The sequence below is a fragment of the Penicillium waksmanii genome, assembly GCF_028829765.1.
Source record: "Penicillium waksmanii strain IBT 27052 chromosome Unknown utg000002l:1.0-3326099.0:1.0-3328782.0, whole genome shotgun sequence".
NCBI classification, from domain to species: Eukaryota; Fungi; Ascomycota; class Eurotiomycetes; order Eurotiales; family Aspergillaceae; genus Penicillium; species Penicillium waksmanii.
In genome coordinates, this window is record NW_026643249.1 from 918163 (window position 1) to 935429 (window position 17267).

Here is a 17267-nt window from a genome sequence, read left to right on the forward strand (position 1 = left end):
GAGTGATATTTGCATAATCGTCAAAAGTTTCAACAGGCTAGTACTACATAGAAAGTTCATCGGGGCTTTCGTGCACTACCATGGACTTCCAAGGTTCCTCCCAGGGCTAGTTGAAATATATTGGGCAAATTCACATTAGACAGTGTCTGATGTGCATTATTGTGTCGACATCTATTATACCTCCAGGGTGCAGGCCAATGTTATTCTTTAAGTTCAAGTTGGTGCTTGTGTTTAGACGGGAGTTTATTTCCAAGGTTGCCGGTCTTTCCTCCAAAACCTCCGAGTTCAATTCTTCTTTAATTCAGACTTGTTTCTAAGGTTATTTGTCTGTCTGGCTATTTCAAGTAGTTCCAACGTATTAGTGTGATAAAATGCTTACGTTGGCTGCTGGCAAAGGTAACAAAGAACTTGGCCCGATGGCAGGGCAAAACTTGAGCAATATATTGCAGTTCTTAAAGCGTAAAATTACGAGTCCAAGATTTATTATAGAAAGCCAAGAAATGAATGAAAAAGGGTTCAATTATGTTGAGAACCAATCAAGTAATGAAAGCATCATCCACATCACAGATAAACGCCGTAAATGCTCATATCTACATGTAGGCTCATCAGTATCGCTTGACCAAAGCAACTTTCCCAGTAACCACGAGGAATGAAAACACATTGGAAAAAGCAAACAAGACCAGGCAAGCCTCCCCCCACAGCAGGCGAGACGGGGCAAATAAGAGGCGGGAAAAGGTAACAGTTGCTAAAGACCACAATTCCTGTACACCGTGAAAAGAAAATTGAAAAACCGAGGCAAAGCATTGGATCCAACATGGCAAGTATCCGGGAGAGCCATAAAGAATAAACGAGCTCGAATTCAAGAAAGCCACCTTTCCTAAAAACCTCAGTTCAACGCAGAATGCTCCGACTCCTATCCGGCAAGCTGCACGATAGCGCAGGGTATTAAAACAGAGGAAGTCCCTCCAGAGAGACCAGGCTCGTCTTGATGAAAGATGACCAGTGGGTTTCCAGCGGAGGTCCAGTCCGGCCCATGGCAAGGCAAAAATGTAAAGGGCATTCTATGTCCGACGGATCGTGGAGAGTGGTCTCGACTGGGGGCCGCACATAATGAATTTCATGTCCAAAATGGGAATTTTCCTGGACCAAATTCAAAAGAAAGGACAGAGGGAGAAGTATTCTCGCGGGATTTCAAAAGGGCGAGAGGAAGTTGAGCCGATATGGTAGAAGGGGAGAGTGTCCAGGAGAATTTTTGTGTTCGTCGACATCATTATGTCCCAGGGTTGAAGTATGGTCCAAGGATAATAAAAAGCAAAAGAAAAATAACTGATCATCATTCCAGTGGGCCACAATGCTGGGGGAGAGAGGAGTCTCGCACAAGACAAGGGCCGGTATACATTTCTGGTAAATTTTTTTGGGGTATTTTTTGATTTGTTTTTTTCTTGTTCTTCTTACCGCCGACGATGGGGTTCCCGTTCGCGGGCTGGCTGCGGCCTACTGCGCTCATATTCCGGTGTGTATCTTGGCTCCATTCCTATCCGAGGGTCTGGGGCAGTAGTGGTAGGATACGCCATCCCGGTAGTCACGGGGGAATAGTCCGACTCGGCATCATAACCAGGTCCTGGGTATCTGGGGGCATTTCGGCCACCGCCCTCGTAACCGTAGCCAGTGTTCGAGTAGGTATAGGAAGAAGGATGCATATCAGCAGCCGTCACAACCGGCTGGGATGAGCCAGAATAGGAGACCTGAGGCGGGGGGTATGGGGCCTGGCCTGATCCGTATGGCGAGTGTGTGGAGCTGTAGGAAGGGTTGTTGTTGTAAGGAGCACTCTGGGATCCGCTGTACGGACTCTGGGAGTAGGGGTCCATGTACTGTTGTGCGGGAGCAGCACTGAAAGTGGTAGGGGAAGGCCCCTGTTGTGGTTGTTGCTGCTGGCGAACCTCATGCATGCCTGATGAGGCATAGTTCGCTGGGACAGTGTTAGGGGCATGAGAAATGTTCATATCTTGAACGTAACTACCTCTCGGATAGCCTAAATCAGCCCGTCGGGACACGTCCGCCTCCCAACGAGCGGAGTCAGCTTTCAAATCAGCAATCATCTCCTAGATAATCCAAAAAGGTCCGCTGGTTAGATGGTTTATTCCTTTGGTTCGATCTTCGGTCTGGTTGCTCGAATTTTGCACTTACAGATGTGAGATTCCGATAGGCACGGATGAAGAAACCCGGGCGGCCCTGCGGAATAGGTTAGTCTAAACGCCCGAAATTACGTATTTTAATCAAAGCACAAAAGGGTGAGACGGACATTGTGGTTTCCGGGTCTCACGAGAGCATCATTCCCAAGGTAGCGACAGATATCTGCTTGGATCACCTCGCGGCTGATACCATCGCCCGGGATAAAGTATTCATTTTGACGGCCTGTCATAGTGTATCCTGAGGAAATATCCTGTGATGAAAGAGCACCTCAGGTCCGGCTGGGCCAATAGAGAAAATGAAAATTCCGGGGAGAAGATGAGTTCCTTGGAGGTCCTTTAGGAGATGACGGTAGATGGTTGGGCTCCGTTATATTGGATGAAAAGTACAGGTTTCTTTTGTCTATTGAGCGACCGGGAAAGAGTCCAAGGTCGGTCGTCAACACTTTAATTGACGAGAAAGTTTCGAAATCCAGGGGAGAATGAAGAATCGACAGAACAGTCCAGGGAAGATGGCCTCAAGAGAATTAATGGATCCGCAGTCGGAAGAATAGCAAAATGGTGTCCTTGGGAAAATAATATCCGGGAAGTCCTTGGGTTTCACAACTGGTTGTCCGGTAGTATCCTTTGGGTTATATCGAAATCAAATCAACGTGGCCGAGCGACTGAATCAAGTCTGCGAGGCTGAACGATGACAAGACAAAAGAGGAAACGAAGAGAGACACAGAGAGAGGGGGGGTGAAATCCTCTGGGTTGAGTATGGTCACGCTATGAGTCCGATCGGAGGGTCCAAGTGGGGGGGTGATGCACACGGAGAAGGTCGGGAAGAAGAGGTTGGAGAGTGAGAAGAGAAAGGTTGAAAGAAGAGGGGGGGAGAGAGGAAGAGAAGAAGGGGAGGGGGGCGAACTAAAGTGGATTCAGAGGGCGGTTGGGCCGTCCTCTTGGGCTGGTGCCACGACTTCCCCCACTATCAAAGCAAAGCATGCACGGTCGAATACGGCTTAGAGGATGTGCAACCCTGCCTGTAGCCGCCTTGTGCGGTCTCAGAGTCCTGACCCTGGTCAGGCACACATTTTGGTACGGCTACGTTGAAAAAGGGTCGATCCCCCCCATCAAATTTCAGCTTGGATTGCTACTCAGTCTGTGCCCTCTTGAAGGCTGCCGGTTGACCCCACTGAGCCTTGATCTTTCGGAATCTGCAGTGCCGATAGGACGAAAGAGGCAGACAGAACGAGAGAAAGCGGTCAACCTGGTAGCAGATAGGCACTAGGTGTTTAGCGACAGTAGGGCGCGCGTGGTGAAATGTACTCTCTCGGGGACTACCCTCCGAACTCGTGAGCAAGTCCAACGTTGGACAAATCGGGCCTGGGAGGGTTGATCCTCTTGCATCTGCAACTTGGAGGGCAGTAAGGGCCAATCTGCTTGTAGATCGAGAGTACGAGCAAAAAGACGTTTGCCACCAGTCAAACCTGGCGGAGTAGGGCGTTGGGCAGGAATGCGTGGCTTTGGGCACCGCAGGCCGCCACTCAGCGATCGCCCGTGTCAGCGCGCGCTCAAATCGGAGATCAGTTGGTTGGTCTCGACTCGGCAGATCCTGCACGAGAGTGATGTGACCGTGGCAGCGCCGTCATTATGGAGGTCCACAGATTGTTTAACGAACAGTCCGGAGGGGAAAAAAGAAATTAATCGTCTCTTTTCTAATCTGACGAGATTTGACTTTTGGACCATGTGGAATAGGTTGCTCGCAGCAGGTGCTCTGGGGATGTTGTGGATGTGGTTGCTGCGGGTGGCGAGGTGGTGGTGGTGATGATGATTATGATGTCTACGTGGACAGAGGTTGGAGGCTGGGTCATCTCATCGTGCCTTCCCTACATTGGGACGCCCTGTAGAACGCTCCTTCCCGCTGAGCAAGTCTACTTTTGTGTCAACAATGGATCCATGGTTCCAGAGATCCCCGTGACTAATCTACGCCTGAGGCTCCAAACCACGTGCCCGGCGCTAACCCCCCTTCGGAATGATTTCTCAAGGACCACAGTCACGTAGGCTTCGCGTAGACCTGCGGGAAGACTTCACCAAATTGAAAAAAAAGAGTCTCGGAGGGTTTGAATTGACCGCTAGAGTCGCCATGACGCAGCACCGAGCATGTCGCCTGCAGATTCGCCCAACGCGTCCCCCGATGCCGTGAAACGTTCCCGCTATACCCTTCGACAGCTCCACCTACTTCGCCAGGGCTCGACAGCCACGCCGCTCCGCGCGATTGCTCACATTGACCTTGATGCATTCTATGCACAATGTGAGATGGTCCGTCTGGGGACGGACCGCGATACTCCCCTCGCTGTTCGCCAGTGGGACTCTTTGATCGCTGTCAATTACGCTGCTCGACCGTCTGGTATCACTCGCATGGTGACAACTGCCGAGGCCCGCAAATTATGCCCGAATATCGTCCTACAACATGTCGCGACATTTCGTGAGGGTGAAGGTGGTCAATGGGCTTACCGTGATGACTCATTCAAGAATATCCGAACCGATAAAGTCTCCCTGGATCCATATCGTGCAGAATCTCGAAAGATTCTCAAGACGATGAAGGAGGAGCTAGAGCGATGGTCTGCCGACGGTGTGGATGAAGAAATACAAACACTGACGCAGGGTCTAAGTGCCTCCCTGGAGAAAGCAAGTATCGATGAAGTGTTCATTGATATGTCGCCCTTAATTTACCGCGTCTTGCTACAAAGGTTCCCTGAGCTACGACAAAAATCGCAAGACGATAATCGAGACGCCGAGCTTCCGCCACCTCCAACAACAGCGATTCCATGGCATGCTGGAGATTCCCTGATTGAGCTGGATAAACATGAGAGGGAAGAGGATGATCCAGATTGGGATGATGTCGTGATGCAAATTGGGGCCGAGATCGTTCGATCGGTGCGTACTGCCGTATGGAACCAGTTGCATTATACCTGCTCCGCTGGTGTCGCGCGAAACAAGATGCTTGCCAAGCTTGGCAGTGCCTGTAATAAACCAAACGCACAAACAATTCTGCGAAATCGTGCTATTCAGTTCTTCTTGAACGGCTACAAATTCACACAGATTCGCATGCTTGGTGGCAAATTGGGCGAGCAAATCACCTCAGATTTCGGTACCGAGCAAGTGAGCGAACTGCTTAGCATTCCCTATGAGCAATTACGCGCAAAGCTTGATGACCACACAGCCAACTGGCTCTACGGAGTCATTCGTGGCGAGGATCGGAGTGAAGTCAATCCTCGAACACAGATCAAGTCCATGTTATCCGCCAAGTCTTTTCGTCCAAGTATCAACTCCGTTGAACAGGCAGAAAAATGGCTGCATATATTTGCTGCGGATATCTATGGCAGATTGGTGGAGGATGGTGTGCTTGAAAATAGACGCCGTCCTCGGGTCATTACGCTGCATCACCGGGTCGCGCAATCTCGATCTCGGCAAATTCCAATCCCAGGGTCGAGTAAGATTGACGAAGACTTGCTTTTTGATCTTGCCAAGAACTTGCTTCGACAAATCGTTGCAGAAGGACAAGCTTGGCCTTGTTCGAACCTATCCTTAAGTGTGAGCAGCTTCGAGGATGGCGTGAGCAAGAATAAAGCAATCGAAGGGTTTCTTGTTCGGGGCGACCAGGCAAAGTCTATCAGTCAGTCTACAAGACCCCGTGGAGTTGACAGCACTTCCAACGAAGTCCTTCCGGCAGAGAAAAAAAGGAGGATCGACGATGGCGGGATCAAACGCTTCTTTACTCACTCTCCCTTCCCGGATGATTCGAATTCGGTACCTGCCGGTAACGAGAGCCCTCCGCCAGCAGATCAAGTCTCATCCGATGCACCTTTAGGCGATCCCGAGCCTATATCATTGCAATATACCTGCGATCGTTGTTCGAAAGTCATACCAGAGTATGAACGAGAAGAACATGACGACTGGCATTTCGCGAAAGATCTGGAGCTTCAAGATCGACAGGAAGCGATGTCTGTACAACAGCAGTCACAGCAACAAACTCCCCCCAAATAGCGCTAGGGGCTCCAGCACCCGCGGAAGAGGTGGCCGCAGCCGTGGCAAGCCTGAGAGAGGACAGAAACGACTTTTCTTTCAGTGAACTTGCAGCCAAATCCAAAACTATGAGGCCACTAGGCTGGCAGTGGCCGATCATTGTACCAAGGTTTTCATCTAGAAGCTCGTACTGTATCACTGTGGTGTACATTATGCAATGAGATACATTATATGTCTGCTGTCAATATACTAGTACGCTGTTGTCCCTATTTCCACGTGCATTCTTGTAATCCTATGCTATCCTTGGTTTAACCCGACCAGCCACCCCGCTCCAGAGCCACGGATCACACCCCGGTTCTCCGAATTCAATCCCAAGTAAACAAAGAACTAGATAGAAAATAAACACACGAAGATATACAAAACTACATCCAAGGGCCATATTTCCTTCCGAATCGGTTCAGCCCTGCCAAAATTCCGCGCCCAACCGCTGATCGTTGCTTGCGATGCGCTGCGATGCGATGGTCCGCGTGGCTGTGACATCAGCGGGTCGTGGGGTCATCGGGCATTTCCAAGGGCTGAAGGTTGCTCAGCCTCCACCTCCCGTTTGCTCCTCTACTCTTTTCTGCAGTCACATTAGCTCGTGGCTGATGAGTTCCCCTCTGTGACCATACTTCCCCTCTTCTTATCCTTCTATCCTCTTATCTTTATTGTCTCAAGTCGTTGTCGCCAAGCTTGTTTCTCCTAGATATGCCTTGATCGGCAGTACTGCGCCAAAGCCCCGCCTTCGCTCGAGTTGACCAACATTTTGGATAGTAGCCCTCATCGTGCCGGACACTGGCTTTTGGACCCAGTGGCCATTTCGTCGTGGAGAGTATAGTCACGAGACTAGATCAACCTGACTTTGCCAGGGCCCAATGATCAAGAGCTTGATCCTTGGGAACCCCCCTCGATAGCCCCGAATTCCTGCCCATATCTTGCATGGACGTCTACCCCACCAAGTCCCGAGCAGCGATTACAGGTCAAAGTCCTCTTTTTGAGACACCTACGACTCGATAGAGAAGATTGGACACTCACGAATTTTTGCCACGACCAAATCCAAATGATCTCGCGCCCAACCCCCCCCCAACATCTCTTCGAATACCCCTCACCGCTGCCATGTCTCGCCGCGCGCCGCCTCAGGACTACTACGAAGAGGATGATTATGAATATGAGCGAGAACGATATTCCCGCCCACGTCGACGAGAGTCTGAATTTGCTGAGGATGTGGAATTTCGCCGTCGGCGATCAATGCCACCGCCTGAGGACATGGAAAGGCTGCGGACCCGGGAACGACCACCGCGCGATCTTGTACAGGAAAGTTTCGCACAGCCGAGAGAAAGGGAGCGGATGGCCCTGCGGAGATCTAGAGACGAAGTGGACGAGGCTGTTCGAGAGGTCGAGCGCGAACCTGACGAGCTTTACATGCCTTCGCGCCGGCGCCGCAGTCATCGGTCTCGTGAGATCGAGGAGGAGGAGCTCATTGCCGAAGAACGAGATAGACGTCGTGGTCCTGAGACCTCGAGAAGTCGAAGAAGAACTGATTTTCAACGAGAAGGAAAGGCGTCGTGGGCGCCGTCCAAGAGAGGTTGAGGAGGAAGACCTTTTGGTTGAAGAGCGAGAGCGACGTCGCGAGCGTCGGCCTCGTGAAATTGATGAAGAAGAGTTGATTATTGATGATAGAGAACGACATCGTGGTCCACGTCGGAGAGATATAGAAGAAGACGACCTGATCATCGAAGAAAGAGAAAGGAGGCGTGTCCCGCGTCATCGAGACCGCGAAGAGGAAGATTTGATTATCGAAGAAAAAGAGAAACGCCGCATGCGACGCCCTCGAAGAATGAGCGAAGATGAGCGCATGTTTGAGGAGAGAGAGAGACGCCGTGGCCCCCGACCTCCGGACCCCGAAGAAGAATTCATAGCTCACGAAAGAGAAAAGCGTGAAAGGAGGCGGCCTCGGCCAGACCGGGAAATCGAAGAAGAGGAACTGCTCTTTCGACGCAGAGAAGCACCAACGCCCCCAGGACAAGAAATCGATAACGAAATACCCCCGCGCCCAAGAAGCTTTGAAGAAGATAGAGATGAACCTTTGGCGAGATCCTCAGAATCTCGCAGGCGACCCCGACCACGCGGCACACTGGTAGAAGAAATCATAATTGACGACAGAAAACGAGAAATTCCTCCCCATGGCGGGAGAAACCGTCGAGACCCCAGAATCGACGAAGAGATTATTATGCGGTGGAAAGATCGACCCTCTCCTCGTGAGCAGGAAGAGGACGAGGAAATACACATTCGCGAGACAATGCGACACAGACGCAACCCACCAGAACCTATACCCGAACGAGAGCCGCCAGGTGCATTCCCAATCGAACAAGGAGATGAGTTCCAAGAGGATGTGGTGGTTGAGGAGATGACGCAAAGACGCTCACGCTCAAGGCCTCGTAGAACAACAGAAATTGTAGAGGCGGCCGAGGAGATCCCAATTCGCAAGGACAAGATGTCCCCGCCTCGAGATCTTTCACCAGAGCCTAGCATACATGCGCCTAGTATACATGTGCCTCCTATCCATCAAGATGTGATAACCCATCATCGACATATTGATCATGGTATGTTTTGCTGATGTACCCTGCTCCTGCCCGTGCCTCCACTGACAATGTTCACAGGATTTGAAGGTGCCCGGATGCCGCGTGCGCCTAGTCCAGAGATTTCTTCCACAAGAACCAGCATTGACGAAGTCGACGTTCGCCATCGGTATGTCACTAAAATTACCTGGCTTTCTAATTGCTAACCAGCCTCTGTAGAAGTACAAAAGGTGGTCGCAAATCCGAGGATGAAGTTGTTTTCAAGCATCGCCACGAAAAAGAGGAAGAAGAAGACGAGGATGATGATGAGTCGATTTCTCCAACCAGTGGGCCATCTCTCGAATTCTCCAATCCATGGGATAGCAGAACCACATATTCACGACGCAAGCCACCCCCGTTCGATGACGAAGGCATCTCCATGGCCGCGGAAACAGCGAATACCCGTGGGCGACGGAAGCCGCCTCGCGGGTTCGAAGGTAGAAAAGAAATCGAAGAGGGAGAAGAAGTCGAAGTCCATGAGAAGCGTTCCGTTCCTCGTTCCGCAGCTGGGCTCTCAAAGGGCACTGCCGACGAATGGTCTGCAACCGATACCATGTCAAAGATTGATGCGGCCGAGATGAGTGGAGCCTTGAGTGTCATCGAGGTGGCTCCGAAGCACGCAGTAGAAGAGGAATTGGAGCGTGAGATGGAGATCGGCCAGCAGGTAGAGAAAGAAAATCGCGATGAGCGATGGACGGAGATTACCAAGGAGCTGGTTGTTCGAGAAGCCATTGAACGACTTGGATATGAGTTTGAGGAGACCCGGAAGCATTACTATGTGTTCTCCTTTCTTGAACAAGTAAGACTTTGCCATCTTGATTTGATAGAAACCAAGCGGGAAGCATTGCTAATACTGACTCTGCTCTAGCGAGATATTGATGAGCTAATTGAGCTCTCTGATGAGATCCGAAGCGCGCGACGGCGGCGTATTCGTGAGATGCAGCGAGAAAGGACGTCTCTCCCACCACCACCTCGACCACGACGGTCTTCGCTTGCAGAAAGACTTCCGATGCGACCGCCACGCGTGACTGGAGAAAGACGGATGCGAGAACGAGAATGGATTATTGACCCTCGCCGCTCGGGCCGATTTTGAATGGTATATATGAGTTTAGGAATCAATGAAATCAAATAATGATGGTTAACCGGATTACCTACAAACTAAGCATGAAGCAATAAAAGTAAGCAGTAGTAGATACTACTAGTAAATACTTTTTTTGATCCTTTATGAATTCCATTTTCGCAGGCTGAAGTACCGATGTACCGTGACCTAGTTTACCCGTAGGCCTAGGAAGGTACCCTTTGTACAAAGCTCGCACCTGCAGGCAGCGTTTGGCATCATGATTGCCTCTTCCGGCACCCAGAGTGTTTGGAGTGTTTACTCCCTGGACCTCGTCACCAATGCTACTCTTTCATATTTCTCTCAGAAGAAATCAGACTCATAATGTTTGTTTTCACCTCCCATTCTTGCTCTGACTCCCAGATTCTGATAGTAGTTAGGCCATTTGCTTATCTCACACGCGGTTTGATGAACCTGCCCAACATGACTTGGCATATGAACATACCGAGCCGAAGCAGGACTCTTCAACCCGGGATGACTGGAGACAGTTCGAATACCCAGATACCTGAAAGAACTAACCTACTGCGAAATCTGGCCAAGGCCATGGGAAAAGAAAAGATCTCGACGTCACTCTGGGCCAGCCTTCAGGTGTGCGACCTCTCAAAACTGGAATCCCTCGTCGAACTCGTCTGCCTTTCACCAAACTCCACTATCGACTTCCTCAATACGTGCCCCAACCTCCCAAAGAGATGCCTCGAGGACCGATCCGTCCTTCAAAGCATTGCCTCAGGTGCCTCCAGCACATCCCGCGATAGCCTCTCCAAATGCATGCGGATCGTGGCCAGAAAACGAGACGGCCATCGCTGCGTTTTGACCGGAACCGCGAAAGTCTATCAGCCGGTTTGGATATTTCCAGAGATACTCGCACGGCCGGCTTTCGATTTCGATGTTCACTCACTAGGGCTATGGCGATTCATTGACTTATTCTGGGACCCCGCTAGAGTGCAGCGATGGCGCAACGCCGTCTTTCATAACCCCGACAACGCACCGAATGCCACGAGTGGCTGCTCAAGCCTGATATGCTTGCGAAGTGACCTTGCCTATGCCTTTTCAGTCGGGATGTTCGCCCTACGCCCTGTCCGACTGTCCCCTGACAATTGCGAGCTAGAGGTGGAATTCCACTGGCTGCCACGGGAGAAACACCGATTCAAAGACGTGGTGGATATTCACAAGCAAGCACTTCCTTATCAAAATCTGGATAGCGTGGAAGGACTAAGATTCTGTGCGATGGGCTCGAATGAGCCGGTCAAATCGGGTCATCGGTTCCGACTGACAACGGATGATCCTGTGAAGCGGCCACTGCCGGATTTCGACCTGTTGGATATGGCCTGGCACCTTTCGCAGATTGTGGCTATGTCATCGGCGATTGAATTGGTATGCCATGAGCCGGAAAACTCGAGAGTCCAAAGTGATGATGATAAGACTGTGAAGGATGCTTCCCCGTCACGTCGAACGTTGTCGAATTTTGATACCACCCAGCGAGTTGCGGAGTGGCTGGCGAGCGGCGCTGGGGGGCGTTGAATTAGCATGTCATGAGACGGGAAACCCGAGAGTCCAAAGTGATGATGATATGACTTCGAAGGATTCTCGGTCGTCACGACAATACGACAAATGTTGTCGACTTTTGATACCCAGGGAGTTGTGGAGTGGCTGGCGAGCAGTGCTGGCGAGCACGCTGGAGAACGTTGATGGAAATGATCTGTACAGTGCATAGCAGCTTGCATTTTCGTCGCAAGGAATCCATACAACTATCGCTCTCTATTAGAGAGTAATGGTAAACAAGAAGTGGCTTTTTACATGGAGCACTGGTTCCGCCACTAGGATTTCTAGATCAGGAATAAATTCACATCATATCACATGAATCACACCATGAATCACACCTTCACTGCAAATTCACAGCATGGACACAGTGTGCTTTAAAATTGGCTTGCAGTGGGTTCTTTGTCTAATCTTTGGCCCTGTAATATACTAGTAAAAGGTAAAAGTCCATTGAAATCTGCACAAGTGAGACATGGGACTTCTCTGCCACCTGGCAGTGGATAAGACATTGATCTTCTAACCCCCCCACAATAAACCCCAATTTTTTGCCAATAGATCGCTGGCATCAAAGTGGTGGACTCGGATTGCATTGGAAATTCGGTTGTTGCTGGTGGTAGAGCGATCAGCGTTCAGCCTCATGTTCTACCTCATCGCCTAGCTTTATTGTTAAACTAGAATCACGATGCATCAAAGCCATTCATCGAGAATCATTGTACGGAGTATTCTAGTCGAATTCAATTTATTTGTCATATGCTGTGAGATTTGCTCATTTGAGCCCATGGAATTGGTAGGATACACAATATCACGACGAAATACATATACTTGACCGATAATTCTAGCCTAGCCAGCATACCGTGTCTATGTATGGCTGAGCATGTAGAAAACCAACTTATAGTATCCATATCATCACAAGCAAGGAAAAGCCATATATAGAATGTGCGTTCTACAAATAGCAACTCGGGATGTCTCATCCGTGGTTGCTCATTAATTCCGAGACATTGACTCGTTAACATATGAAAAAATGAGTAACGCGGTAGCAAGCACAAAATTTACCCCTTAGAAGGCGCAGCTGTAGGCATAGGCGAAGGGGAGCCGGGTTGTCATCGTACTAGCACACGCCGTTTGACGTGTCGCCCAAGCCCGCAATTAAGCATACTCCTGAATCTAGCAATGAGCCTCATAAAGTTAAGGGGAAATCATTTAGCTCCGGTTTCATCTACGGAGTAACCACTCCGTAAGATACCCCGTACACACATATGTACATATGTACCGTTGCGCAACTGCCGAGGGGGGTTACTAGCAGGATATTCTTGGAAAAGCAAGGAAGGAAGAAAAGGAAGAAGAAAAAGACGCCACACGGTGGGTATTACCGCAATCGCGAATCAGGACCACAGGATGATTCCAGTAAGGTCTAGAATTGCAAGCCAGCGGGACGCCGCGCTGCCATCTGGTTACCAAAGAGGCATGTACACCTGGGCATGTATATTGTACTCGTACCTGGCAGATATGTACTTGGTAGGTGGACGCATCATTCTGGGCCAGACTCGGATCCAGTCAGGTCCAGCCAGGTCCAGTCAGGTCGAGTCAGGTCGAGATCCATTCCATCGGCCGGACCCCAACGGTCTGGGACGGTCTGAGACGCGAAGGATCTGACGGGCGATCATCGGGCATCTGGGCTCCATGAATTGCAGATGAGGATCCATTCTGCTGCTATGAAATGCACTCTGGGACGACTTCCCCTGGTGCGACCCAGCTAGGATTACACATACCCCTGGCAGCCGCCACCCGGGATCGCTGTGGGTGGGTGTCTCAAGGATATTAATCATGGCGTGAGAAGGTGGGGAGGAGAGGCCCAGAAGGAGTGGGAAGTAATTTCTGAGATTTATGTACAGAATGTTATGTACGGAGGTGAGTGGAAAAAGAGACAGTTCAAGTTGTTGGGGTTGTTAGCCAAGCAGGTCAGATTTCAGATTTCAGATTGGCTGGGCGTCGCTGCCCTCCGTCCTCCGTGGAGTACGATGAATATGCCCCGGGAAGTTTCGAAATCCCAGTCTGAGAAGAACGAATGATAAGGAAGAGAAATGTGCGATGAGCTCAGAGAAGATGATCAGGGCTGGTCAAGGATGCTTTGGTTTGCGAACCACGATGGTGCAGCAGTCTGACATGTGCCTGGTCAGGATCGATCGATCGCTACCCACCCTCCATTACAGAGGTTGTAAGGTGCATACGGAGTACTCCGTACACGAGTAAGAATTGGTCATATTATGGTAAAACCATTCTGCGACCTGGCTAATTTACGCAATTTACGGTGGTGGGTCGCATCCACTCGGTGCCCGCTGGGATTCGCCGTCAGAAGGCCGATCGCTGCATGATCTTTGGTTGTGTTTTGAGCAGTACTCCGTACTGGATTGGCTGGTCTGATATCAGATAGCAGACAACTCGAGGATGGATAAGCTATCGAGGATGCACACAATACCAGAGAAGGAAGGTTTCCTCGGCTACGGGACTAGCACACTAGTGGACGGCGGACGGCGGACGGAGTGTATATCTCTTTAAAAGAAAGGGTGTGGTGGCGACTCGGAGCTTGGACAAGTTGAAGAGATACTCGTACGGAGTACATAAAACACCAGAATAAACTCGGTCAATGGGGCAATGGGGCCGCGGCACCTACACTGCACTGCCGTCACATTCGGATAGGCTTTCCCCCCAATGGACTACTAGTAGTACGAGTACAGACTCGCTAACGTCGGGGAGGGGATGTATCGGCCTGGTGTTTATGTTTATGCCTTGATTTAGTGCAATCAGAAATTGACTAGGATATGAGTCGACCGAAGCCAATCGATGACGCAGCGGAAGTACTTTTCCACCTGGTACTTTTCCCCCCCCCCTGTGCTGGCTCGGGTGGCTTGAAGGGACAGGGTTGATGGCAGGCTTAACTCCGAGCAGCACAGGAACAACATCGTTGAGAGTGTGTGAATATCATATATGATATGACATAGTCCATAACCGTAGTACGGAGTACCGAGAGGTCAGCTCAGCTCAGCTCAGCTTTCTGAAGGTGTCTTGAATGTGATGTGGCGGGGAGGGAAGTGGCTTTGGCGCAGCTTCTGAGACAACAACCTCCCCACTCAATTACGTAGGCTTCCTCTTCCCCCCTCTCCTTTTACTAACCAGATTGGAAAGGTTGCACGGCAGTTAAACCTAACACTTTCTGTCAGTGTGACTAGGAAATACTGGAAATAAGCCAAGATACATGGCCATGGCCATAACCACAACCACAACCACAACCATACCATCACCAAAGAAAAGAGCTCAGAATAGCAAAGTATGAAGGGTGGAATGCCCTAAGGATTCCTCTCAGCCAAGGATGGGCCAATGTAATGCCGGGCGGTGGAGCCAGTTGGCCAAAATTGGTATTTGGTTTACTCTGACGGGAATCAACAATCACAAGTCGCCGAGATACGAGTAATGTAGTTCAACCGTGGCAGTGGAACAGATCCAGTCGGGACAAGTGGAGAATGAAATGACAGTCAACTAGACTCGACTCTCGACTCTGAAAGAATCGATGGAAGAAGGTGATGTTGTATACTCGTACCGGTCCGTACTCGCACTCCGTACTTCCTGTAGTCCGTACAAGTACTCGTAATGATTTCCCAGTAATACCAGGACGTGCGCAAGTAAAAAAGTATCCACTCAGCTAGCGGCATTGCCGGGATGTGCGCAACGTTGGCACTGGCATTGGCATTGGCATTTGGTGCTGTGTGGACTCTCGGTGGACTCTGGGAGAGTTGCCAGTGCTGGGAGGTCGGGCCCGTGACTCCCGCCCTTTCTCCTCTCCTTCCCATCTTCATCTCCAATAATCACTCCTCCTTCGCCGCTCGGAGAGAGATGATGTTCGCTGGTTTTTAACCCACCATTATCGCTTGGGCACCAGTAGGAAGACAGGCAGACAGGCAGGCCTCGATTTCCTCCCGTTCCCTGACCACCCCGTACGTTGTATGGGTGATCGACACCCTTCCCATCGGTCGGCACACACTGCCCATTTCGAGTTTTCGATCCTATCCCCCTTTTGCGAGTCGACAACCTTCGACTAGACAGGTTGGGTGGAATTGAGAAGTGGAAAATAAAAAATTCGGCAAGGGAAAAACAAAAAACAAAAACAAAAAACAAAGAGAATACCGGAACATCGAATTTCTATCGAATCGACAAAAGGAAACACCTAGGACCCGTGGGCACCTGTTACCAGACAACCACAACCGCCATGAAGCTCTGGCATTTAGCCTCGGCTTTCGCCCTGCTGGCAGAGCCATTCGTGTTAGCTGATCTCGCCTACTGTGCCACCGACAATACTGGATCCGACTACGACGCAGGTAGGCTATATGAATGTCAGAGACGAAAGAGGGCTCTATACTGACTGATGCATAGTCGCCGATACCTACCAATCCAATGGAGCCTGTAAGACGACTTGTGCTAGCTATGCTCTCGGTGTCCTTCAAGGCAAGAAGTGTTGGTGTACAAACATTGTGCCCTCGTCATCTTCGCAAAAGGCCACGAGCAAGTGTGACACTAGCTGTCCTGGATATCCCGATGACAGCTGTGGCAGTGCTGCGGATGGTGTCTTCGCCTACGTGAGCGTCGGAAGCAAAAAACCCACCAGCACTGAAGGTGGTTCTGGTGGAACTACCACCACCTCGGTAAGTGCCCCTTCCCCTTGGTTCTTGCAGAAAAGCCCACTCGCCTGCCCGTCAAGTCGAAATGCCCTTCTTGGTTCTCTGTCTGGTTCATTTCCTGGGTCCTGTGCTCTTTTCACGGAAACAGCTCTCTTATTCTTTGTTGGGACAGGGAACCACTAGCGGTACATCGACAACCACCAAATCCTCTCAAAATACTACCACTGTATCAACCGGATACCCATAACGATGCCTTTACGTTTGATTTACTGACTTGTGATCACAGACCAGCTCAACTTCCTCCACCAGCACTACGGGCAACATCGTCAAGGAGACAACATCAGGTGGCCAAATCAAGACCATCACAGTTGCTGGGTCAAGCTCCACCGCCGGCGCGGATACATCCAATACACAGGCTAGCGACGAAAAATCTGGCCTCAGCGGCGGCTCGATTGCAGGCATTGTCATCGGTGTCTTGGGAGGACTGGCCTTGCTTGGTGGCCTGATATTCTTGATCTTCTTCTATCGGAAGCGCGCTCGCTCGGCTAGCCCTATTCCTAGCAACGCGGACATGGCGGACAACCGAACCAGTCAAGGATCCAGCTTCGTCAGGGGTGTTTTCCCCCAGGGTAGCGATGGCGCAGGAAACGGTCTCGGTCGCCAAAATACCTACACCGACAACCGTATGAAGAATGTCTACCAGGGTCACGCTTCCCGAGATAGCAGCGTATCCCTGCAAGATAACGAGGACTACTCCCGCCCTGTCCTGCGTGTAAGTGATAACTGATTGTCTCTTTGATGAAACGATATCTAACATATTTCTCCAGCTCGCTAACCCCGATTAATACCGGCTCGATTCAACCCCTGGTTAATCCTCCAAACGTTCGCTCCCCTCAAGACATATCGATCTCCATTAATTCTGTTTAAATTTCCCGCAAACAGCTCCGTTATGATACCCAACTGTCACTTTGAATTATTTCCTTCCCATTCTATTACGGTGACAATGGAGAACGTCTGTGCCACTCGAGACGGAAGAACTTCGAAGGGCCGGGTCCCGACAACGCCATCTACCTGCAAAAAGCCCACA

At 50.5% G+C, this 17267-nt stretch overlaps 5 protein-coding genes across 5 annotated transcripts; 4 read left to right on the forward strand and 1 right to left on the reverse strand.

Moving 5' to 3' along the window:
• Nucleotides 1–1451: 1451 nt before the first annotated feature.
• On the reverse strand, nucleotides 1452–2422 carry N7481_002018 (putative transcription factor RfeG; the record flags this gene model as incomplete). The annotated part of the gene is made up of 3 exons (XM_057261237.1): nucleotides 1452–2102; nucleotides 2188–2232; nucleotides 2303–2422. The coding sequence occupies 3 exons, from the start codon at nucleotides 2420–2422 to the stop codon at nucleotides 1452–1454; spliced, it is 816 nt and encodes a 271-aa protein (XP_057126169.1).
• Nucleotides 2423–4331: 1909 nt separating this feature from the next.
• On the forward strand, nucleotides 4332–6218 carry N7481_002019 (DNA-directed DNA polymerase eta; the record flags this gene model as incomplete). The annotated part of the gene is made up of 1 exon (XM_057261238.1): nucleotides 4332–6218. One exon carries the CDS (start codon nucleotides 4332–4334, stop codon nucleotides 6216–6218), a length of 1887 nt encoding a protein of 628 aa, XP_057126170.1.
• A 1134-nt stretch (nucleotides 6219–7352) lies between these two features.
• On the forward strand, nucleotides 7353–9947 carry N7481_002020 (uncharacterized protein; the record flags this gene model as incomplete). Its single annotated transcript, XM_057261239.1, is given in 5 exon segments — nucleotides 7353–7743; nucleotides 7763–8839; nucleotides 8897–8984; nucleotides 9035–9653; nucleotides 9723–9947. 5 exon segments carry the CDS (start codon nucleotides 7353–7355, stop codon nucleotides 9945–9947), a joined length of 2400 nt encoding a protein of 799 aa, XP_057126171.1.
• A 447-nt stretch (nucleotides 9948–10394) lies between these two features.
• On the forward strand, nucleotides 10395–11492 carry N7481_002021 (uncharacterized protein; the record flags this gene model as incomplete). Its single annotated transcript, XM_057261240.1, has 1 exon — nucleotides 10395–11492. One exon carries the CDS (start codon nucleotides 10395–10397, stop codon nucleotides 11490–11492), a length of 1098 nt encoding a protein of 365 aa, XP_057126172.1.
• A 4279-nt stretch (nucleotides 11493–15771) lies between these two features.
• N7481_002022 (Carbohydrate-binding WSC subgroup) lies at nucleotides 15772–17025 on the forward strand (the record flags this gene model as incomplete). The annotated part of the gene is made up of 4 exons (XM_057261241.1): nucleotides 15772–15880; nucleotides 15936–16204; nucleotides 16467–16952; nucleotides 17008–17025. 4 exons carry the CDS (start codon nucleotides 15772–15774, stop codon nucleotides 17023–17025), a joined length of 882 nt encoding a protein of 293 aa, XP_057126173.1.
• Nucleotides 17026–17267: the final 242 nt, after the last annotated feature.